The sequence below is a fragment of the Aotus nancymaae genome, unplaced genomic scaffold (assembly GCF_030222135.1).
Source record: "Aotus nancymaae isolate 86718 unplaced genomic scaffold, 86718_ANA_hifiasm-v0.15.2.pri h1tg000155l, whole genome shotgun sequence".
NCBI lineage: Eukaryota > Metazoa > Chordata > Mammalia > Primates > Aotidae > Aotus > Aotus nancymaae.
Window position 1 is genome coordinate 971,161 of NW_026988570.1, and position 25,626 is coordinate 996,786.

The following is a 25,626-nucleotide window of genomic DNA, read 5'->3' on the forward strand; positions in this document are numbered from 1 at the left end:
TTTTTTTTTAAGAGATGGAGTCTCACTATATTGCCCATGCTGCTCTCAAACTCCTGGGCTCAAATGATCCTCCCACCTTGGACTCCTAAAGTGCTGGGATTGTATAGGCATGAGCCACTGTGCCTGGCCCAGATCTTTGATTTAATCCACCATACAGACAAGGAAAGATTGGATGTAGAGTTAGATATCTAGGATGATAGCCTATTGTTTACAAGTGTATATGGCCTTAAGAAAATTTCTCAATCTCTCCAAAATGTAGTTTCCTTATTTCTAAAAGTGATTATAATAGAAGCTACCTTACTTATAGTATGGTTTTGAGGATTAAATGAGATAACCTTCCACTCTCATATTTATTGAATCTTTACTATATATTGGATACTCTGCTAAGAACTTAATTGTCATTTAATTGTGACCCTGAGGGTAGATATTTTATCATTCTGGGCTTACAGATGAGGAAATTGCCACTGAAATATGTCACATGCCCAAGATCACACAGCTAGTAAGAGCTGGGCTGTGCACTCAAGGTCACGAGTCTCTGATAAAGCTCATGCTCATGCCCACGCTTAACCCCAGCTGGCTTTACTCTGGTGCCTCCCCCAAACTTGGTCTGGTCAGTGTTTTTCTCTTGCAGCTTTGTTACTGTGTTTCCTTTCTGGATCCTACTCTTCCCAGCCCAACCCAAGGCATAGCTCCGTCATGTCCTATCTACTCATTTTATCCTAGTTTGGTCCATGTTTCTCTTCTGTAGCACTTACTGTCCTTAACTGTCTCTTCGGACTTAATTCTGGTTGTTTTTTTATTAATGTTTAATGTTACATGTGCTATACCTTTTTTTTTTTTTAAAGATTGTAGTGTTACTCTTATGTCATTCATTATAGAACTTAAGAATGGGCCACAGTAGTGCTATACAATTGGTTTTTGAATTGATTTTGGAATACACTTTGTGCTACAAAAAACTTCTGATTTTCTGCAGAAACAGGAAATTCTGGATCTCTTTTCTTCAGTACTCTATGAATGTGTTACCCAGGAGACCCCAGAGATGTTGCCTGCATACATAGCAATGGATCAGGTATGGATCCAAAAATCTATACCAGTTCTGGTGAGATTTGTCCTGTATTTCAGGTAACTCACTGAACAGTGTGCTAAGGTGCCTAGTATCCTTCCTTTTAATTTCCCATTTGCTTTTGGAAATTTAAGAAAGGAAACCATAACAAATTTGAAAACTCTCAAAAATCCAAATAGCTTGGGCTTTATGTTGACAAAAGTGCCCCTTGGGGGGCTGTCTTCCTTTAAGGGTTCCCATTCCTCCCTTTTGTCCTTCCCTCACTAGGTTAGGAGGAGAGCACTCCCTCCCTCTCTCCCATTTTATCCTTGTCTCCCTCCTGGCAAAGCCTCTTTGTGGAAGTCTGCTTGTAAGCAGTTACTGAACAAATAGTGCCCTAGCGGTGGCAGTACTGTGAAATTAGACCTGTGTGATGAAGCTTGCAAGATGTTACAGAGTCCATATGTAGTGATCTAGGGAGTTGGAGTTCATTTTTAAATTTCTGTTTTTATTGCTGTTTTAAGAGAGTCTAGCCGGGCGCGGTGGCTCACGCCTGTAATCCCAGCACTTTGGGAGGCCGAGGTGGGTGGATCACGAGGTCATGAGATCGAGACCATCCCGGTCAACATGGTGAAACCCTGTCTCTACTAAAAATACAAAAAATTAGCTGGGCACGGTGGCACGTGCCTGTAATCCCAGCTACTCAGGAGGCTGAGGCAGGAGAATTGCCTGAACCCAGGAGGCGGAGGTTGCGGTGAGCCGAGATCGCACCATTGCACTCCAGCCTGGGTAACAAGAGCGAAACTCTGTCTCAAAAAAAAAAAAAAAAAAAAAAAAAGAGAGTCTAATGGGGTAATGCAGAAAATAATGCTTAATAATGTTCTTAAAGAATCAGACCAATTTATTCACTTTAGGCAAACTAGTAATGCATATGCCTTTTCAATATTCTTTCAGACCCAGACTTGCAGTTAAGTCTAACCAGTAGTTTTTTAACCTGGCAAAAATTTGCCTTGGCATCTTAAAAATACAGATCCTCCAATTCTATGCCTCATCTATTGAATCAGAATTTCTGGGGTGAGATCCAGAATCAAGTTTTTTTTTTTTTTTTTGAGACGGAGTTTTGCTCTTGTTACCCAGGCTGGAGTGCAATGGCGCGATCTCGGCTCACCGCAACCTCCGCCTCCTGGGTTAAGGCAATTCTCCTGCCTCAGCCTCCTGAGTAGCTGGGATTACAGGCATGCGCCACCATGCCCAGCTAATTTTTTGTATTTTAGTAGAGACGGGTTTTCACCAGGTTGACCAGAATGGTCTCGATCTCTTGACCTCGTGATCCACCTGCCTCGGCCTCCCAAAGTGCTGGGATTATAGGCGTGAGCCACCGCGCCCGGCCCTCAGAATCAAGTTTTAAACAGCTCTTTAAGTGAAAGTAATAAGTTCACAGCTGAGCGTCTGAGACTCAGTGTCTAAGAGAAATAACCTTTATTGGTAAAATAATTTGCTGGAAAGCTGAATGGAGAAATATGTTCAGTCAGAGGATAATTCCCCCAAACCAGGAAATGCACAGTGTTAAATAACATCGTTAATCAAAAGCCAAGTTCCAATATAACTAAGTAGGCACAGAATGCTATGATTGTCTGGAATCCACCCTTTTTTGGTTGGAAAGTATGGATATATGGTATCCATGCTGGCACTGCTTCTCACAGTGCCTTTCTGTACAGCAGCCAAATAATGAGTTGTGTTTTTAAGTTGCTGGCTGAGAATGTGTCCTTTTACTCTCTGAACCCTCACCCCTATGCAGTCATGGGCAGGTTTTTATGCATGAATATCTTCTCTGGTTGCAGTTGCAGTGACTTGCAGATGGATCTCAAAGGCAGTGTTATTAGTAGTGTTCTCCTTGCCCTCTGCCCTCCCAGGATCCCCGCCGTGTCATTGTACCTGGCTTGGGTTTCCCAGAGGTGACTGGCTGTGACCTATTGGGTCTTGGTTATTCGAAGCTTTTGAGCCCAGAATGATCTCATTTACCTTTGTTACTTTTCCCTGGAAGCTGCTCATGTAGAGTCATATTGAAGGAGGTGAGCCATGCACCTGTACCCAGTGATGGCTCCGCTATGGGCAGACTGCACCAAAACACAGAATGGATACCCCTCCAGCCTTTATAATTAGGAACCACATTTAAAGAATACTCAGTATACAGCTCTGATGAAGAGACAGAGCACTCCACTCTTTCATTAAGTGAATAATTGTCCTCTTTCCTCTTCAAGGCTATAAGAAGACTTGGGAGAAGAGAAATGTCTGAGACTTCTGAACTTTGGCAGATAAAGTTGGTGTTAGAATTTTTCAGCTCCCGAAGTCATCAGGAGCGGCTGCAGAACCACCCTAAGCGGGGGCTCTTTATGAACTCAGAATTCCTCCCTGTTGTGAAGTGTACCATCGATAATACCCTGGACCAGTGGCTACAAGGTAAGGGTAGCATTGTAGCATTGTGCTCTTGTGCTTTTGAGATACATTTGGTTTAGGCTTTTCTGTTGTAACTTTGTTTTCGTTGGTAAGCATGATAACTCTGAGTATAAGCAAGAATGGCTGTAGATTTAATGTTTCCAGCTAGATGGATTAGACTTTGATTATCTACTTCAGCTTCTTTAGAAAAATACATCCGACCCAGGCAGAGCATAGTTATAGCATTTTAAATACCACTTGGTGCTCAGGACCTCATTCTTTCTTTCCTAGCATCAGATCACATTTCTTTCCAGTGCCTCTCTCTCCTGTTTCCAGGGGTGTGGCCTGTCGCCTACCTGAGGCCAGCAGCCATCCCTATTTTTGTACTGGTATCCCCTCTACACATAGAAATTGACGTGTACTTGCTGAGTGAGCTTGTTGTACCAACTCAGTTTTGAAAAACTGGGACACCACAGCTGTGTAATGTCACAGTGGTGGCTTTCTATCAGCAGGATTTGTGATTTCAAGGAAATTGTTTACTCATTAACAGTGTAGAAATGATTCTGACCTATACAAGGCAAGTGATAGATGCTTTAGATTTACAGAAATTTATCTTACGTGTTAAATGCTCCCGGAGCTAATTGTCAGGAGTAGACTCCTTGATCTTTCCATTCTTTTTAGTTCATTCAAATGCTTCCAATAAATAACTGACAGTTGCTTGCTTTGGGTAAATACTAATCTTAGTAATAGCAATAGAAACAATTCTTACTTTGATTAGTGAAAGCTATTGACAATCAATAGAACCTAAGCATTTGAATATAATTCAGTTTAAAACTATCCACCTGTAATACTAGGAAGAAAATCTCTGAAAAAAATTAAATTGTAAACTAGCTTGTGAGGTATATACTTGGAAAGCCTGATTTCAGACTCTGTTTTTTTATTTAACAGCTGCATTTCATTTGTCATTTCGTGTTCAGATTCAAAGATCATGTAGCTTAAAAATGTTTTTGGTAGTCATTTTTATTTTCATTTTTGGGAAAACAAAATAAGTTATTTCATAGGTTTTGGTGTTTCGTTTTTATTCAGTTTATTACCTATAGCAGACCTTTGCTATAGAAATATATCCTTGGTGGGCGCGGTGGCTCATGACTGTAATCCCAGCACTTTGGGAAGCCAAGGTGGGTGGATCACAAGGTCAGGGGTTCAAGACCAGCCTGGCCAAGATGGTGAAACCCTATCTCTACTAAAAATACAAAAATTAGGCGGCCTTGGTGGTGGGCACCTGTAATCCCAGCTATTCAGGAGGCTGAGGCAAGAGAATTGCTTGAAAACCCGGGAGGCGGAGGTTGCCGTGAGCCAAGATCATGCCACTGCATTCCAGCCTAGGCGACAGAGCAAGACTCCATCTCAAAAAAAAAAAAAGGAAAAAAAAGAAACACGTCCTTAAATCTTTGCAGATTCTCTGATTTGCACATTTCATATAATGTATGAAATTTTGGCAGTGACTAGAACAGTCTCTAAAACAGGGCCCTGATTGTCTTATTGCTCTTAAGTGCATTTGGTGGTTTCCAGCATTGCTCTGAGCCTCCACTGAATTTGATTTCCCACTCAGATTTATCAAAAATGTGTTTATTTTCTAGTGAAAAACTAGAAATTTTTAATAAAAAAAACCTCTGAAATATATGGTCTCCTCTCTTATAAGCACTAGCAGTTGGCTTTGGGGTAGAGAACAATAAATTGAGTGAAAATTGGAAATTGCATTCATATTTGTGTGTGAGTAAAAATCACAGATGCATATGTGGACTTTCAGGGTCACTCACTAATAACTCATTAGAGCTGAGATAACCCATTAAATCACTACACTAATCTGAAAATGAAGCCAGTTAATCATATTTTATAAATGTTTTATACAGTATTTCTCTCCTCAAATTATAATTTTGGGCAGAGAAAGTGGGTTTCAAGTTTAAGAACTTTAAAAAGTTTTATTAACTTTTTCATATTTTGTTATGGAAATTTAAAGAATATACAGAGTAAGTAGACTAATTTAACAAATCCCATCACCAATTTCAGTAGTTACCAGCATTCTGCTATTTTTGTATCATCCTTACCTTCACGCATTGCCACACTCAATTTTCCAAACTGCCATTTTACTTTCCCACCAGCAGTGGGGTACAACGCAGTTTTTGTCATTGTCCTTTTTTATTTTCTTTTAAGACTTGTCAAGTACAGTAGGAAAGCAAAGTGAACCCAAAGCAAGCAAATAAAAGCAGAAACCAATGAAACCCAAAACAGAAAAAGCAATAGAGAAAATCAGTGAAACAAAATGCTAGTAGGCATGAGAAAGTCATTGAAGAGAGGCTGAACCACCATGCTCTCCTTCATGATGAGCTATTCAAAGAAGAATCTCATCTGTTCTCCTTTAGTCCTTCTCCCTCTGCTGCCTCCCCCAAACCTAAATGTTTCTACCTCCCAGTAGACTGTCACCCTCATAACTGTGTTCAGTGGCATCTACAGTTTTCATCTCACTCCATCTCTACAATGGTGAGGCTTCTAGCTACATTTTGCTTCTTGAAATGGACCTCCCTTGACTTTGTGACAGCACATTTTCCCAATTTTTTAAAAAAATCCTCTTTTACCATTCTTTCTCAGTGTATTTATCACATTTCACTGTCATTCCTTTGCTGACCGTTTGGAAATCATTGTTGCTGCTTTCTCTCCTTCCCTTCTCCCCTCCTCTGCAATAGCTGACCCATTGCTGAAGCCTTTGAATCCTCATCATAGATATTTCTTGAATTTGTCCACGTTTTACTACTTCTGCCTACAACAGAATGATTATTTTGTGCCTGGACCACTGTTACAGTCTTTTTTTGGTTTTGTTTTTGAGATAGAGTTTTGCTCTGTTGCCCAGGCTAGAGTGCAATGGCATGATCTCGGCTCACTGCAACCTTCGCGTCCCGTGTTCAAGTGATTCTCTTACCTCAGCCTCCTGAGTAGCTGGGATTACAGGCACCCACCAATGTGCCTGGCTAATTTTTGTATTTTTAGTAGAGACAGGGTTTTACCATCTTAGCCAGGCTGGTCTCAAACTCCTGACCTCGTGATCCATCTGCCTCAGCCTTCCAAAGTGCTAGGATTACAGGCATGAGCCACCGCACTTGGTCTGTTATAGCCTTTTAAATAGCCTCCTTGTTTTTTTCATCTCTGTTCTAATCATCTCAAGTTAACTGACAGAAGTCTTTTAAAGAATAAAATGATCTAACACTCCTGCTTAAAGCTTTTTCAAAGGCTTCTGATTCAGTTGTGAAAAAAATCCTTACTGTGTGGCACCAGAACCTGCGTGACCTGCAAGGTGCCTGTTTTCCGCAACAAAGCCTCTTTTACACCAGTTGCTCCTCACACCACCCTGGCCCCTTCCACTTCCTCAAAAGCACTGAGCTCCTTTTCATTGTGGGGCCACTGAATATGCTGTTTTCCCTCCCTAGAACCTTTTCCTTTCATTCTTCACCTGCCCAAATCATATTCATCCTTGCAGCCTCAGTTTTAATGACCTCTCCTCCCAGGCCTTTAGGACCACTCTACCTTAGGCAGCTTTCCTGCCGTCCTTTAGCCTGCTTGCTCATGCTCTCACTATTTTCTTGTATCAAAATGCCTTTGTCTGCAAGTAACAGAAGGCCTGACTTAACCTGTCCTTAAACGGTAAGGACACAAATTATGTTATGTTATTACAAGTCCACAGGTAGGATACATAAAGGGTCACCTTGTTCCAGTGTCTTCAACTCCATTTCTTTGAGGTTCCATCAGCTACATTCTGTGCCATAACTTTATCCTCAGTGCTTTTTTTGGATGGTAATCAACTGGCTGTAACATGTTCACCTCTAGCTCAGTATGATGCCCAGAGGAAGAATAGAGTTGCTTCTAGGAGCTTTGTGATAAGAATGGGGGAATTTCTTTCCTTGGAGCCTCCAGTAAGCATGTCATTAAAATAAGCACCTCCTCATGTTTCTGGCTCGAGTTGCAACTGATGCACACGCCTCAATCTATCCCTGTGGCAGAGAATGTCTCTTATTGAAAAAATAGCCTGGGTTTGCCTGTCTCTGAACTAATACTGTATCAGGGGAATGGGATTGCCTTGATCACCCAAGACCAGTGATTCTCAAAGTGTGGTTCATGGAGCAGCATGACCTGGGAAGTTATTAGAAATGGAGTTTTTCTGGCCCCACCCAAGACCTGCTGAATCAGAAACTTTGCTCTGTCGGGGGAGTAGGGCCCACTCATCTGTGGTTTAACAAGCCCTCCAGGTGATTCTGATTTATATTAAAGTTTGAGAACTTCTGGCCAAGACTAATAAGGATATAGTTCTGGAGCTGAATCAGTCCCATCAAATATTATAATACATAGTGGAGGGAAGGGTATGACAAGGGGTATTTCAGGGAGACAACCACTTGACAGCGGCACCTTTATAGCACTCATCTCAATTCATAATTGTGCATCAGTTCGTGTCATTATTTGTGTAATATTTGTCTTCCCCAACAACACTCTGAATACTTCAATGACAGGGACTCAGTCTAGCTTGTCACAGTGGCCTCAATACCGACTATAGAACCTGCTTTAAATATGCTATGTGTTCAATAAGTTCTTGATGAAAAAGTAATAGAAATAAGGTATTTCTTATTCCTCTCAGTTCTGTCGTCAATTGGTTCGATTCCATTTGTGTTTCTCTCACAGCTGGGGGTGATATGTGTGTGCATGCCTACCTCAGTGGGCAGCCCTTGGAGGAATCGCAGCTGAGCATGCTGGCCTGCTTCCTCATCTACCACTCCGTGCCAGCTCCACGGCACCTGCCGCCTTTAGGACTAGAAGGTAATCGCATATCTAAGTCCTCTCTTAGTACCTCTATTACCCACCCCTTCATCTTTTAGTTTCTTGGTAGGAAGAGTTTCTAGTGAGTTACTGTCCCTACTTTGACTTTCCTCTTCACTGATATTTCAGTGTCATTGTTAGGAACTGTCTTGGAAGAGAAAAGAAAAAATTATCAACTTTATACTTGAATAACTTTCATTTTTATTCAGAAAAGGATGGATTCTTCTTTACAGAGCCCCAAACACTGGTCTATACTAATAAACTTAATATTCCATATTATTCTTCTCTATTAATTGATTTTTTATTAAAGTTACTTTTCTTTATTTTCTGGGATTTCAGTTGGGTTTTTAAAAATCACACATAATCTTAATTTCTAATAATATAAAGCTTTACAACTAACAGGTACCTAATTTTGTGTTTGAATTTGTTCATAATAGTTTAAAAAATTAATAGTGTTAGCACTGATTGTATTTTTCAGAATATAGAAACAGATAAAAGATGTACCCATTAAGCTGAATACTAAGATGTAATGAATTCGAAGCACCCTTATTTATTTATATGACTTTTAAATTGTTGCCCTTTAATTGAGGCTGAAAAGATATTTTTTCAGAAGGCAAAGATTGTTCCATTTAATCATTTAAACTTGATGTTTAATTACATTACTGGTTTTTTGCTGTTTTGCAAGTCTCTGATACAGGTTTACTATCTAGAGACTTCTAGTTATGGCCATGATGGAATTGCTTGTAATGGGCTCACTTGCCCTCAAAAACAAATATAAAAGCTGAACAAAATCCGTAAGAAGAGGGAAGTACAACAGGGAGAGCTTTGTATTCGCCCTAGCTTCTCCCCGAAAGGCATTTGCTAGTTTATAGCACAAGAAGTAGAGTCCCAGCAAAAAAGCAGCAGTGCTGCTAGGCTGAGGGACCAGAGGTTGGGTTTGTGATTGCTCAAGAACCTAGAACTTGAGGAACAAAATTGAGACCAATAGGAATCATAACTCGAAGTCTGGATGTACTTTTCTCTTGAGTTACTTACAAAATTTTAGCCTGCACATACATGGGATAAGACTTCAAGATATTTCGCAGAAGCCACAAGGCCAAAAATGTAAGCAAAAATGTCAACAGCAACATAGGACTGAGGAGGCAAAGGGTGGAGTTCAAGGCTTGTTGAAGTAAAGTGGCTCTGATTAGCATCCCAGCTTCTTAGGTGAATTAATAACATGACCAACCCTTAAGCTTGCTTTAGCCTAATTTTAGGTCTGGTCTGCTTCAGTTTTACCTTCACTTCAAGCAGATCAGACCTACAGTTAGCCTAGAGCAGAACTGAGGTGATCTCTGTGCTTTCTACCCACCTGACAGAAGAAAACGTAACCTTCATAGGAGGGTTTTAGTCTACAGGATTCAGTGTTGAATCAAAAATTACGAGACATAATAAGAAAAAAACACATAGTAATACAGACCTATCTGTGATTCAGATATTGGAGTTATCAGACTGGGACCTAAAATAACTATGACTAACATTCCAGGAAAATAGAGGGAAGGATAAGGAATTTCAACAGAAACCTGGAATCAATAAAAAAGGATTAAATAGAAATTCTAGAACTGACAAATGTAATAACTGAAACGAAGATTTCAGTTTGGATTATTTGAAGTGAACTAGAAGACACTTACCTGCTGGAAGACAAGTGGAAAGTAAACAGACTGAAGCATAGAGGGAAGAATGGGAAGGAAATACAGAGAAGAGCATAAGAGACCTGTGGAAACTGTGAAAAAAAATCAAACATGCATGAAGTTGGAATAAGAGAATAAGAGGAGAGAGAAAATGAGTTAGAAGCAATATTTGAAGAGACAGAAGCTAAGAATTTTGAAAAATGATGTTAAATATTAACCCACAGTGAACCCTAAGCAGGATAAATGCAAAGAAAACCACACCTAGTCACGTTAATAGTCAAACTACTAAAAATAAAAGGAAGACGTTTTAAAGCATAGACTTTCTTTTTAGGCCAGGGTGGACTTACAGAGTTGTTCAATGGTCAACCATATTAGAACCAGTAAATTATCACTTAGATAGTAATTGAAGGTAGGCAGGCACTTGTGCTCGTTATATTAAAAGAACTGCATGTGTGTGTGTGTGTGTGCGTGTGCAGGTGCGCGTGTATGTGTATAAAGATTATATATATATACACACACACAAACATATATATATATATATAATTAAACAATATTAGTAGTTTCACATATAGTTATAGGCCAGGCCACTGTCTGAAGTCTAGAATGGGTAAATTCTATCAAATCGTATACAGGTTGAGGTCCTTAATCTGAAATCTGAAGTGTTTCAAAATTGAAAACATTTTGAGTGCCAACATGATGATCAGAGAAAATGCTCATTACAGCATTTTGGATTTGGGATTTTCGGATTAAGAATGTTTAACCAGTAGGTGTAATGCAGATATTCCAAAATCAAAAAAAATCCAGAGTCCAAAACACATCTTTTCCCAAGCATTTTGGAAAAGGGATACTCAACTTACATTACAGTGTATTAGGGAATTTCATAATGTTAAACACTGTCTTTGGATAATCATTTTAGAAGGGAAGAATGCCTGTTTTAAACATGATTGTGTTTCTGAAGCTTCCTTGAAAGGAGAGGTATGGCCGAATTTATTTAGAGATGTGACCTTCCCCTCCATTTCTGTTTTAGGGAGCACAAGCTTTGCTGAACTGCTCTTCAAATTTAAGCAGCTAAAAATGCCAGTGCGAGCTTTGCTGAGATTGGCTCCTTTGCTTCTTGGAAATCCACAGCCAATGGTGATGTGACAGTGTTCTGGTGGTGAACGTACCCTGAAACATGACTTCTGAACCGAAAACATGACCAAACATCAAAGCTAAAGCAATGTTTATAAAGTTTCACGGTATAACTAGGGGGAAATGAACTGCACAAACCTCAGTGTATTTTAAATCTGTTGCTGTCATCATTAACATTATATGATATATAAAAGCAAGTTAAAATTTACTTTTGTAAATAAAGTTTTTGGTTTGTTTTCAAAACTCTTGATGATTGCTTTAGTTTTGGACTTAGAGAAGAGAGCAGGGGTTGCTGGAGTGAATATTTTTAAAGTCTTTAAACTGTGGTGGTGCAGGTGAAGTGACTATGCTAAAAAATGCGAAGTTTTAAAAAAAGCTATGTCATGAAGTTTTACTTTCTGTGGCAAAGGGGCGTTTTCACATTTCCTCAGATGTCACCGTCGTCCTGTCTGAAATAAGTTTGTATTTCTGGTGACAATGCCAGACATTCTCATGATGTGATCACCTTAAACAGGAGAAGGAGATTTTTACCCTCAGTTGGTCAACATGAAGTGCTGTGGACTGAATTTTGTCCTCTTAGAATTTTATATTGAGGCCCTAATCCCGTGTGACTGTATTTGGCAATAGGGCATTTAGAAGATTCCTAAGGTTAAACGAGGTCATCATAAGGGTGGGGCCTTAATTCAATAGAATTGGTAGCCTCCTAAGCAGAGAAGAGAGATTTTTCTTTCTCTCTCTGCCATGTGAAGATACGTGAGATGTTGGCCATCTGCAAGCCGAGAAGAGCCCTTACCAGGAAGACTTGGCCAGCACCTTGATCGTGGACCTCCAGCTTCCAGAATTGCAAGAAGTAAATTTCTGTTGTTGAAACCACCCAGTCTGTGGTATTTTGTTATTGCAGCCAGGAAGACTAATACATGAAGCCTGCTCTAAATAGATAAAATAAGAAATTACTACAGAGGGGCCTTTAGAAATTGTATTTAAGGCCAGGCGCGGTGGCTCAAGCCTGTAATCCCAGCACTTTGGGAGGCCGAGGCGGGTGGATCACGAGGTCAAGAGATCGAGACCATCCTGGTCAACATGGTGGAACCCTGTCTCTACTAATACAAAAAATTAGCTGGGCATGGTGGCGCATGCCTGTAATCCCAGCTACTCAGGAGGCTGAGGCAGGAGAATTGCCTGAACCCAGGAGGCGGAGGTTGCGGTGAGCCGAGATCGTGCCATTGCACTCCAGCCTGGGTAACGAGCGAAACTCTGTCTCAAAAAAAAAAAAAAAAAAAAAGAAAGAAATTGTATTTAAAAACAAAACAAGACAGTCCCTATTTACAAAAGATTTAGAGAATTCATTTTTGGAGTACAAGCCAGAGCATGTGAAAGTCCAAACCAAGAAGACTTTGCTGCCTCCCCCTTGCAGGGTTGAAGGCCTCTCTTCTGTGGTCCCTCATCCTCATGCTGAACCAAATTTGGGGGGAAATGTCTCACTGTGTGAGGATCAGCCCAATTAAGCTGTGGGGGAGGACACAGGATCTGATCCCCTCTGTATCGCTAGGGCATGCTACCTCCAGCCAGCAGGGGAAGGAAGCAGAGTGAGGTGGGAGAGGTGGCCACTCTGGATGGTGTACCCGGGCTGGCTGCCTCTCAGCGCCCACAGGCAACCCACAGATATCCACGCTAGTGTACAAAGGTTCCCAAGTGGTGGCCTTTTCCTGCTTCCAAGGGCTGCCCGGGTTTCCCTGCACTCTGAAATACACTGGTTGCTTCTCATTACATCACAAGCTGCAGAAAAAATTAAAAAGCCTCTATAGCTGTATCCTTAACTCTTAACCTATTGATAAGGATGGACGTGCCTGCCCAAGATCCTATATCTTATGTCCTTGGGTGAAAGGGAAGCCGGAATGGGCAGTAGAGGCTGCTCTGGGCAGTCAGAGGACCTTCAGACTTCAGGCAAGGAGACCCACTGATCAGACACCTGCATCAAATGTCAGTGCTAGAAGATCCCTTAGATGGCACCCGGTTCTGCCCCTTTTAGAGTGAGATCCCTGTGGCTCAGCAGGGGAGGTTGGCTGCCTCAAAGCACCTATCACAACCCTAATGAAGCTGGCTTTCAACCACACTTCCTACACCCAGCCCTGAAACTGGTCCATCAGTGCCTGCATTCCCAGTCCGGCGGACTCTCAGAAGGAGGCAATGATTAAATGTAAGTTAAAAGGACTTGGCACCAGGAAGAGTTAATGAACACATTTGAAAAGCAGACATACTATTCTTTACATCTTTGGAAAAACAAAGGCTTTGTGTAATTTCTTGGAATTTGGTTAACTGAGTATTATAATCTGTGTGTTGCTTTCTTGGTCATATTATAACAACCACCTTAGTTTAAATTTTTTTCTCATAGCTAAAAAGATTTCTTTCTATTTTGTGTGATACATTATTATATGAAATCTTAAAATAAGTTATTGATTGATTAAGACAGAGTCTCCCTCTGTTACCCAGGCTGGAGTCAGTGGCATGACCATAGCTCACTCCAGCTCACTGCAGGCTTAACTTTCTGGGTTCAAGCAATCCTCCTGCCTCAGCCTCCTGAATAAATGGGACTATAGGCACATACCACCACACTCAGCTAAATTTTTTAAATTTTTGTAGAGATGAAGTCTTGCTATGGTGGCATCTGGTCTCAGACTCCTGGCCTCAAGTGATTCTCCCGCCTCAGGTATGAGACACTGTACCCAGCATAAAATAAAGATTTTATACTAAATTCAATAAAATTTATAAATAACTGAAAAGTCTTAATTCTCAGTGCTTGCCTTGTCTCTGTAGTTAAGGGATCTGTCACACTCAGGCACTCTTCCTTGTGAAGCTATAGGCCATGTGCTTTAAGAACTTGCGTTAGCTCATGATCCACATGGTTACATCATTAGGGGAACTTCACGTAAGGACAGAGCTTGGAAGCTACTTGGTGCCACTCACATTTCTTTCATTTGTCTTATGTTCATTTTTGTACATATCAAGAATATTTTAGGCCAAGCACAGTGGCTCACGCCTGTAATCCAAGCACTTTGGAATGCCAAGGCGGGTGGATCGCCTGAGATCAGGAGTTGGAGACCAGCCTGGCCAACATGGTGAAACCCCATCTCTACTTTAAAAAATTAGCCAGGCGTGGTGGTGCATGCCTGTAATTCCAGCTACTCGGGAGGCTGAGGCATGAGTATTGCTTGAACCAGGGAGGCAGAGGTTGCAGTGAGATAAGATCATCATGCCATTGCACTCCAGCCTGGGCAACAGAGCAAGACTCTGTCTCAAAAAATAAAAATAAGAATATTTTAGGTGCTGCTTATTGAACCAATTCAGAAATTAAGAGTTTCCTCAGCTGGCAATGTGAGTAAATGTATGCCACTCTGAAGTTGAAGGAAGATGCGTTAGCAACTCCATCATGGTCAGCATCCCTAGCTGCCATCTCCCTGCCCCATTGGATCTAAGGCAGATGAGGTCAAACCTTTTTCATTCCATGTTCTGTGCAAATTTCTGCAAATCCTCAGAGCAGGGCATAGCTGCTGTCTCCATTGTCACTTCCCTCCAAACTCTCCCCTGTGTTGCACTAATTCATTTTTGGGTCATCTCACTGCAGCCCATGTGTGGGCTGGATGTCAGTCAGCTTGGCGTCTTCCCTGTCTCCTCAGCTTCCAGCTGCTTTTCCCATGTAGTGCCAGATGAGAGTCCTCCAGTGGGAGATGCCCACGCAGGGCCTGGAGGATAGAGGAGGAGGTGAAGCCTTTACTCTCCTGCACTAGCTACAGCAGACACAGGGCAGAGGGCACACTCCTGGCTGCAGGAAGCTAACACCAGCTGCAGCAGGTGTCACCACTGCTGAGATTCTGGAAGTTTACTTTACAGGAGCTTCTTTGTCCCCTGCTTCCTTCACTTTCCTGTTTGGATCCCTGAGCAAATCCCGTGATCCCTTGAGGGATGCAATGACTCAGACATAAACTCGGCCTCATCCCTGAGTCCCACCCAAACCACCCACTGCCACTCAGGGTCTAGGCTTTGCTTCTAGAATTTCTAGCCACCTGGTTACCTCCCCTAAGCTCCCAGTGCTATTCACTTTTCTTTTCCATCCTCAAATCCTCAGTTGCTCTCTAAAATGCCAAAATTTCTTTGCAATTTCCTAACCCCTGCACAAACTCACCTGAGTGGCACCGATCTCACAGCTGCAGCAGTGGGTCTCACTCTATGCTTTCAGTATAGCCTTAAATAAGTGTTCAGAGGAAGCTTGGACTGCGGAAATGAAAACCTACCCTGCCGCTCATCAGGCTGGTGATTCTTTATCCAATCCACTGGTGGCAGGCACCTGGGTTGATTCCATGTCTTTGCTATTGTGAATAGTGCTGTGATGAACATGTGAGTGCATGTGTGTTTTGGATAGAACAATTTATTTTCTGTTAGATAGATAGACTCAGTAATGGGGTTGCTGGGTGAACTGGCAGTTCTCTTTTACGTTCTCTGAGAATTCTCCACACTGCTTTCCACAGTGGCTGAACTAATTGACGCTCCCATTAGTAGTGTGTAAGTAAGTGATCCCTTTTTTCTGCAGCCTCCCCAGTATGTGTCCTCGTTTGAATTTTTTTTTTTTTTTTAACAATAGCCATTCTAACTACTGTGAGATGGTCTCTCATTATGGTTTTGGTTTGCATTTCTCTGACAAGTAGTGATATTGAGCATATTTTCATATGTTTGTTGGCTGCTTGTATGTCTTCCTTTGAGAAGTGTCTGTTCATGTCATTTGCCCACTTTTTAATGGGGTTGTTTTTTGCTTGTTCATTTGTTTAAGTTTGCAAGATGCATTTTGAAAACCAAACACAAACCATTCTGTAAAGCAAGGCCACTTTTCTAACACAGTAGGCACTGAGATGAGAAGAAGTACAGATCAGAAAAATGTCTGTAAAACACTCCTCAGCGCAGGGCTGTGGTAAATGACTGAAGCAAGGAGGGAGGAAGGGGCCACAGGGGAGGAAGGAGAGCAATAGGGAGGAGAGATGAGGGAAGGAGGGAGGGAGGAGGGAGAGCACTGAGGGCAACACAGCAGCCAGCAGGACTGTCTTCCATGCCTTCAGGCAAGATTCTGTGGGGTCCTGAGACCTGGTCCCAAACCAGAGAGGCACCTTAGAGCCTCACTTCACTTTGTAAGAAATTATCCTAACGCTTGTGTTGTTGATAACATACTGAGTTCTCCAATTCACTCTAAAATGACACTTGAATCTTCATTTCCTTGGCTTAAGATAATTTTTGGCCCCAAGAGTGAATGCAGCAATTTCATTTGGTGGCTCTCATTGCACTGATTACTAACTAAAAAGGAGAGCCAGGCCAGAGCTGCCTGCTGAGCAGCACTTGTCAGCAAGAGCAAAATGGGAACGGTTAGTCTTGGCATTGTGGATCATAGCAAACTGCGGGCTAGAGAAGTGGTGACCCACCCTTGCCCCAACCCCAGCCACCCAGGTCTCTCCCTGACATATGCCAAGAGGAGTCACTGACTAAACGATGCATGTATTTCCTCTGGTACAAACCCAGGGTGTCAAACTTACTGGGGATGGAATCGCTGATGCATGAATGGGAACATTGTGTGTCCAGGCCTGCTGGTTCTGGGTTTGCCATTCAGTGGCCACTCTGAGGAGAGGGACTCAGCCCCTTAGCCCACTGTTTCCACCCTAGACTTACAGGGCAGCATGGACTGGGTCTCCCAGGTCATAGCACTGCAATAATCTGCAGCTGGAGGTTTGCAGAGGACTCAAGAAGAACATGTTCAATTCTTGTGGGCTGAAGAGGCTGGACAGTAACTCTGTTGGATAGGTTTGGCTCTGTCCCCATGCAAATCTCATGTCAAATCGTATCCCCAGTGTTGGAGGAGGGGCCTGCTGGGAGGTGAATCTTGGGAGTGGACTTCCTCCTTGTTATTCTCGTGATACTGAATTTTCATGAGATCTGGTTGAAAGTGTCTAGCACTTCCCCCCACTCCTCTCCTGCTAGCCATGTGAAAAATGTGCCTCCTTCCCCTTTGCCTTCCGCCATGATTGTAAGTTTCCTGGGGCCTCCCCAGAAGCAGAAGCCTGTACAGCCTGCAGAAATATTAGCCAATTAAACCTCTTTTCTTTATAAATTACCCAGTCTCAGGTATGTCTTTATAGCAGTGTGAGAACAGACTAATACAGTATTGCTTCCAGACAGGAGTCTTTTTTATGGGACTCACTGATCTCTTTAATTCTTTTTTTTTTTTGAGATGGAGTTTCGCTCTTGTTACCCAGGCAGGAGTGCAATGGCGCGATCTCAGCTCACCACAACCTCCGCCTCCTGGGTTCAGGCAATTCTCCTGCCTCAGCCTCCTGAGTAGCTGGGATTACAGGCACGCACCACCATGCCCAGCTAATTTTTTGTATTGTTAGTAGAGACGAGGTTTCACCATGTTGACCAGGGTGGTCTCGATCTCTTGACCTCGTGATCCACCTGCCTCGGCCTCCCAAAGTGCTGGGATTACAGGCGTGAGCCACCGTGCCCGGCCTTTAATTCTTGATTATGAGATCCCTGGGAACCTTGCAGTTATCAGAAATTTCGTGGTAAAATCAGTTATTCTCATTGAAATAAAGAGGTGAAGAGACACAGTATCTGGCCACTGCAATTATTTTTTTCTGTAAGATACTCCATAGTAAAATTTCCTGTCCAAAATAGCTATGCATGTATAGCTGCAAAACTGAAACATCAGTGAGCAAATCAAGCTGCAGGAGACCAGCCTGTATCTCTTGGATCACTTTTAATGCCTGGCCACCAATCCTGGCTCCGTGGGCTTTGATGCTCAGAACCCCCGCCCCCCAGGCCCCACCCAAGTGTCCTTCCTCGTCTCTTGGAAGGTTTCGAGGCTGAGTTCTTCTTCCTTGGCATCTAGATCACAAGAGAGTGGTTCCCTCTCTCACTGAGGGTGTGTGCTTGTGTCCCTTCCCTCCCTCCCCTTGTTTTTGTCTATGAATCACTCAAGTCTAATCTCCCACAAACAGTACGGAGCTGGGGTTTGCTTTATAAATTAGTCTGAAGAGCTTTTTTAGTGGCAAGTTCAGATTTATTAATAGAAATAATATGACCAATTTCAGCTGTGTCTCATTTTGTATATTATAGTTGCTGTATATCTTACATTTGCTGTGTGTCTTTATTTGGTCTGTTTTCTTTGCTTTTAAAAATGTGTTGTATTCATTACTTTTGACATTTATAGTGTATTTTTTATTTAGGGAATCTTTGTGGGACTCCTTGAGTCCCCCTTTTCTTTACCTTGGCTGCCACTGTTTTGTTCCCAGCTTTGATGATGCTCTAGGACCCTGAACTCCCATCCCTGATCTCCCCTAATCAGTTCCCTTTTTCTCTCCTTTCTTCTCTCATTTAAAAAGTTATTTCTATAATGTCAGAACATATGATTAGCCATGATTTCCTCCCTCTTATTCCCCATTTGTTTCAACCTCATATCTGCACCCCAGGAGGCTCAATGCCTTCCATCATCCTTTGGCTGAAATTCCCCAGTCGTCTCTTCTTTGAATAAGGCTTCATTGGATAATCAGTGGGTTGCTCAGGAAGGGCTCTGTGTACAACTGCCCCAAGATACCGCGTGTCTATGGTGGGCACTTCTCCTCTCGCCTCGTTTGTTTCTCCCATTCCCATCTCCTCTGCCCTTCCTTGCCTCTTCCAGTCGTCTTTGGCCTCTTCCTTCAAGGTCCTCCTCCTCGAAGGTCCAGGACTTATCCTAGACTTTCCATCCCTTCTCCCTCTTCCCGTCCTCAGCCTCTGTTGTGACTCCTGCTCTGGAGGTCTTTTGGTTCCCTTAGTGCCTCCTCTGAGTTACTGCTACACCCTCCCTTCCCCAGGACATCCGGGGGTGTGACCTTTGTTGGCCAATACCCACTTGAAGACTGGGGGCCAGTGTTCCTGTGAGTGGTTTGGCATCCAGCTGCAGGCTGCTGTGGCCCAGGCTCTCCCTGGACCCTGTGTCTTGTACGATTGAGGGAAGCTGGAGCCTGTGCTGCCCCTCTGTGGCTGCCTGGAGCTTGGGAAAAGGGGCCGCTTCTTTTTTGGAGGAGGGGGAAGGCAGGGGTGGGCAGGAGTGACAAGAAAAGAGAGAGGGAGATCAGAGCACAATAAGGCAGACTCCTGAGTGTTGCACCCACCAGTGCCCATTGGAGCGGAGCTTAGGTCAACTGTCCCCACTGCTCTTATAAGCGATGAGACCCATGAGGGGCCAACAACTGCTATTTTTCTTTGGATTGAGATCTCAAATAAAAACCAACCACCATGTAGGTGAATCGGTTATACCCAACTTGGTTTATCTCAGAGCACCCTTTTTCTGCCTTCTTCTCTCCTGCTGTCTTTTTCCTGGGATCAGAATAGGTTCCATCACAGCCTGCAGTGTGGCAGGCCGTTCACAGGACTCCTCTGATACAACCTTGTGCCCAGGCAAAGTGTTCCTCATGCATTTCACTAGAGGTCTCCCTTCCACTTCAAGTAAATCCAAAGATAAAAACTAAATTTAAACCAAAGAAATCGGGTGGGCATGGTAGCTCACAACTATAATCCCAACACTTTGGGAAGCCAAGGCAGGTGGATCACTTGAGGTCAGGAGTTTAAGAGTAGCCTGGCCAACATGGCGAAACCCTGTCTCTACTAAAAATACAGAAATTAACTGGATGTGATGGTGTGTGCCTGTAATCCCAGCTACTCAGGAGACTGAGGCAGGAGAATCACTTGAACCTGGGAGGTAGAGGTTCCAGTGAGCCGAGATGGCGCCACTGCACTCCAGCCTGGGTGATAGAGTGAGACTTTCTCTCTCCAAAACGAAATCACTTTGAAAGGATGTAATGCTAGACAGGGGACTGGTTTCTATAAATGCCTCATCTATTATGTCCATCCTCACAGTTCAGTATCTGTGTTTTTCCATTTTGTTTCTAGTGATCCAGTTTTTTCAGAGACCAGAGAGCCCTGAGAGCTCCTCCTGCCTGTGAGGAGTGAGATCCTTTGAGGGCCTGGCTCGGTGTAGCTGGCTTCCCGGGGAGCAGAACACACACACACAACAGAGCAGGAGGTGCGGGCGTTCATCTTTCTTTCCTTCGAGAACGACCGTGGTGACAGTCCCTTTCCCACAAAGGATGAACCTCGAGTGTTTCATATATTTATGTTTAAAATTTTAACCTCAGATCAAAACCCTGCAGAGGTTATTACCAAAAACAGCATTTGCGAGAGTTTTCCCTTAAAAATTGACATGCAGGTTGAGATCTGGTATCGCACAGCATGTAACTCTATAATCAAGTTCATTTGGAGAATATAGCACTTTCTTACCACAGGAGTTCTCAAAGCCCTCTCTGTGGTAATATGCATGAATAAAGTCTAAAATAGGATGCAGGAGGGCCTCCACATACTCCCAAGCCCAGGAGGGGCCTTCGAGGGTGCAGAGGACGGGGCTGGCTCGACTCTGCACAGCCCTAGCAGGGCTTAAACACACCTGGACCATCTGCAGACCCGTCCAGGCCCCCTGGTTATTCCCTTGCCCTGGGAACCTATGGGGCGCACTGGTGTGCCCGACTCCAGACCTAGTGATGTGGATTCTGGGCCTGGATCTGAAAGGGAAATGCAGGGAAGTGAGCGCTAGATCGGGGGCTGGACCTGCTCTCATCTCCCCGCCTCTCCAGCCGACCGGCATCCCCCACACACCTCCTCGCACAGCTCTGGGGTGACCCAGGCTCGGTACCCCACTGCATGGAAGAACTCCATCTTCAGCTGTAGGAACTCCTTCTAGAGGTCTGGCCAGTGCTCCTTGCCCAGCAGGAACTGGAAGATGCTCCGCTTGGATGTGGGGTTGTCCTCCTCCATGTCAGAGGCAATGTAGCTGTCACAGGAAAAGACAGGAAGCTCGCCTGTCCCTTGAGTCATGGCTGCTAGCTCAGGTGGGACAGGAGGGAGAGGTCACATTGGAAGAACCATGAGCCCAGGCAGAGTGTGTCCAGGAGAGAGGGTCTGGGGGTCTGGGGGAGCCTTCTCTGCAGCTGACCCGATCTACAGGGGCCCCAGGGTGTCCTTAACTCCTAGCCTGTGGGGCCTGTGCTGTGCCCAGTCAGAGACAAGGTTCTGGGCTTGACAAGGTCATCTCCCAGGGACTTCTGTCTTCAGGTAACTCAGTCTCCGGGCAGCAAGTGGTGTTTTCCCCGCTGCTCTCAGTATCTCAGGACCTTACTCATTGCCTTTCCCCACCACCTTCAGTGGCGCCTGAAGGTCCTGTCTGCTTTTTGACCAAGAGGAACAACCTGAGCACATGGGCACAGCAGAGCTGCCCTGACAGGGTGAGGGAAACATGGGATTCAGGGATCTGGGCAGGTTTCAGTGCGAGTCCCTGAGGAGGTGCTTACAGGGCCAGGAGGAAGAGGATCCGGTTGTAGAAATGCCCAGGCAGCCCGACGCGGCCGAAGTACTCCACCACCATGGACAGCAGGTACTGCCAGAGACAGAGGCGGGTGTGGAGACCAGGAAAGAGCAGCGGGAGAGGGCGCTGCATGGGCCTCGGGACCTTCCCCACCCAAAGGACAGGGTGCAGAATGGCTCAGGGCTGGACTTGCTGTGGGTCTCACATCCCTGTGCCATGTCGAGGTGAGCAATGGGAAGGTGGGGAGGAGTTCCCAGTAACTCCAGGCAGGGCAGGGACAGGCAGTGTGCCCTTCCTTCTGCCATTGAGGGTGCATCCCTCCAGGTCTTCTCCTTCCCAGATGGAAATCCTACACTCTTTGCCTGTCCCCCATGGGGCGGTGACTCTGCAGACCCCTTGTCCCTTATCACTTCAGTGCTGTTGGTACCTTGTCAGACACTTTGAGGAAAATGTCAGCTTCCAAGAAGCTCTGGATAATGGGATCCTCTGCAAAGGAAGGAAGAAGCCATGAGGCCTTGGAGAGGCCCCGCAAGGAGGACTGAGTGTGCAGCTGTGGGATGTTTCAGAAGAAAGGAAGAAAACCTGAACCTTCCCTGAACTCCTCTCTTGTGGGAGGAGACCCAGCCGCCTCTCCTCCAGGAAGTGCTGGGCCTTGCATCAGCAACAGCGGCTACTCCCCGCATTGACACAGGGTCAGTTTCAACCGTACAAATGTTGCTACTGTTATTTAATCCTCAACAGGGTCGCAATGGGATGTGATAGATTCATTCACTGCAGAGATGTGACTTGGGTCTCAAAGTGTAACAAATCTGCCTCAACTTAAAAGCTTGGATGTGGCCTTGGGTCTCTGTGATCCCTCGACCTGTCACTGCATTGTACTGTGGCTATGCCAAGCTCCCTGTCCCACTGCCACTGAGTGCTGGGGCTGTGGTGGGGAGGTTCATGGCCCCTGGGCTCACTGGACTTTGCTGCCTTCCAGAAGATGTGACCTGACCTCTGCTCTTCTGCAGGAGGCCCATCTTTGATTTGAGGTCTCCCCTGGAGGGGCCATTTCCTAGTGAAGACCTGAGAATGCCAGGACCCGTCTGTCCCTCCCCCAGGATGGTGACCCTGGCACAGCAGGGAGGGTGGGTGGCTCACGGTCACCCCCTCCTTGCCTCTTCTCCAGTAAGCCTGGTCCTTGGAAGAGCCCTGTCCAGCAGCACGGTATCCAGAAGCACTGTCTGTGATGACAGAGGTGCTCTCTACCTGGGCTGTACCCTATGGCAGCTGCCAGCCCCACGTGGCTGTTAAGCCCTTGAAATGTGATGAGCAAGACTGATAAACTGAATCTTGAAAGTGTGTTTAAATCATGTAAAATTAAACGTAAGTAGCTACATGAGCCTGGTGATGGTGTAGTGAATGGCATGACCTCCATGTTGTCCCCCACCCTGCCACACTCATCTTGCCTCTGGTCCTGATGCCACCTTCTTGGACAGACCATTTCTGAGTTTCCCATTTGATTAAACTCGCTGTCCTCACTCACACCCCATCTCCAGGCATCATGGCCTTGAAACAAATTTCCTTCTCTGCCTTTATCACTGGCTGAGACCAGCCGATTTCTGTATATGCTGTTTGCATTTTGTCTCCTCCTGGTTTGAGAACAAAGAGAGCACGATCTCGCCTGTCCTTTCACTACTAATCTCTAGAATCTTGACCGGTGGGGATCACTGACTGGGTCTCTGTGGGCAGGGGTACAGCCTTTGGTGTTTCAGCCATGAGCCTCTTTTCCTTCCCTCCAAGAACATGAAGGAAGGAAACACCCATCACACCCCATTGGAACAGGGGCGGCTCAGTGTCCAGGCCTCCTGGACTTCTTGGAGCCCCCAGGAGGTCTGCACATGCTCCCAGGGCCCAGGGCACTGCTGGCTTGGAGAACACACCCAGAAGTCGATAGAAGGCTTCTTGGTCCTCAGAGCGGTAGCTGGGTCTTCTCCTCTTGTTCATCCTGAGTTTCGTTCCCCCAATATAGTTGACAGTCCATATGTTCCTATTGTGGTTCCTCATCTGCCAGGATTTCAGGTCAGCAACAGCTCCTGAGGAGGCTGAGCTGGAGGTGGTGGGGCTGCTGTAATGGGGAGCTGTGGGAACGACAGACCCCAGTGAGCACAGATGTGACCCACCTGGGCACTCCTGGGCCTTCCCTTAAGCTCACCCTGAAGACCATATCCTGCCTCATGTGAACAAGGGGACAAGTGCTCATGCAGCAGTACCCGACCCTTCGTGCAGGGACAAGGAGGTGGAGGGATGAAGGAGGGCACACACCTGCCTTGACATCCCCCACATTCCTCATCTTCCGCCTCCTCTTCCCCTGGGTGCTCTGCTCAGGGATGGCCACTGATGAGGCAGAAGTGGCAGCCAGAGGAGCTGCAGGGAGAGAGGACCCTGAGTGATCATGAATGGGACCCAGTGGGAAACGCTGGGCTCCTCCCTTCTCACTCATTCAGGATTTTGAACGTGATATGTGAGGGGATAAGGGGAATGGCCATCATCCACTTTGCATTTATTTACAAATAAGGATAGGAATCAAGTTACCTACTTACCTTTCTCTGCCAGACAAAAGCTGCTCTCCTGTGCCTCTTTCCATGGCTCTTTCTGCCTGGAGGACTCTATGGAGACAAATGTGGAATCCTCTGGTCTTCTGTCTTCCATAGCTACAAAAGTGAGCAGGAAAGTGACCTCCTGGCTCACCCTGACACTCTCCCCCCTGTGGAATCTGACTCAGGAGAGTTGAAGGAAGAAGGAGAGATGGTGCCGGGGCCATGGGGGTCCATCACCCTTCATTCATTTAGGGACCATGGGCTAAGAGTAAACCACCGCACACACACCTGCCTTCCTTTCCATGCACACTCGTTCTTCCAACCCTTCCTTGCTGGGTCTTGTGGCCTTGGAACAGTCTCTGAGCAGCTGATGTGCACCTCACAGAGATCCTGTCTTCTCTGGGTACCAAAAAATGTAAGGGACCGAACATGATTCCAACCAGGCCATTTCTTCCTGCTTAACCTGCTTCTCATGAAACATAATAATAATTAAAAATTACAATCATAGTAACTAACAGTTACTGATTACTTATTAAACATTAGATGTTGATCTGTGCACTAAGAATTGCCTCAATTTAATCCTTATAATCTGTGAGATAAGGTTTATAATGTACCTGATTCCTGGATGAGGAAATGATGCCTTAACTTGTCTAGAGCTTGTTCCTTCATCTCGGCTAGAGCACTTTGGATTTGGGATTAGGACTCATGTCCAACAAGTGCTCCCAGAGTGATGGCTCACGGTGGTGACATTTGAGCCTCACTCTCACTTCCAGCAGGGTCAAGCTGATGACCTGGCATCCTTAGTTTCCATGCTATCAGCTCTGCCTAAATATCCCTGTGAACCACTATAAATTCATGGGCAATCAAGCCTGGCCCAAAAAATATGACCAGAGTGGCCCAGACCTGCCTGCAATAGCCCTTGAAACTGATCGAGGCAGTGCCTAACGCCCCCACCCCACAAGAAGGCTGGTGACACCTGCCCCTGGCTGGACATCTTCCTCATGTCTGGTAGATGCTCTGTTCCTGCTCCTCCCCCGTTGTCCCTGTGGCTCCCCAAAACTCTCACGGCAGCCACTGATGGCCAGGTTCTCTGTGGGAGTTGGCTCGCTCTCCTGTCAGCCCTCCTTCCTTCTCTTTTTTGCCCTCATTCCCTCCTCTCCTCTCTTTCCCCCAAATTCAAAAACTGTTTTTATTCCTGCTGCATCCCGAATCCTCCATCTGAAGACTCACAGGTGGTCCCTTCCCCATCCCTGAGACTCCTTGGGAGAAGATAGTTCAGGATCCGAGACTTGTCTAGTATGGAAGTGAGTGATAGCCGCCCTGAGTGATTACCTTCCTGGCTCTCTGGAGTTCCAGGCCCTTGAAATGGAGCTTACACTTACCCAGAGTGCAGCCCCACCATGGAGTGAAAAGAGCGCTGGCTGTAGCCAAGCGTTAGGGTCAAATGCGTTCCAGGATTCCAGAGCATTGGTCTAG

General features: G+C 45.0%; 1 protein-coding gene across 1 annotated transcript in view; it reads left to right on the forward strand.

The window, feature by feature from the left end:
* The window catches only part of ANAPC1 (anaphase promoting complex subunit 1), a 119,280-nt gene extending 107,893 nt beyond the window's left edge, over window positions 1–11,387 (forward strand). Inside the window, exons 45-48 of the mRNA XM_064371653.1 lie at window positions 974–1,069; window positions 3,304–3,502; window positions 8,204–8,338; window positions 11,036–11,387. Coding sequence (XP_064227723.1) covers window positions 974–1,069; window positions 3,304–3,502; window positions 8,204–8,338; window positions 11,036–11,151 — 546 coding nt within the window. The 3' untranslated portion in view covers window positions 11,152–11,387. The remainder of the gene's footprint in view (window positions 1–973; window positions 1,070–3,303; window positions 3,503–8,203; window positions 8,339–11,035) is intronic.
* The last annotated feature ends 14,239 nt before the right edge of the window (window positions 11,388–25,626 follow it).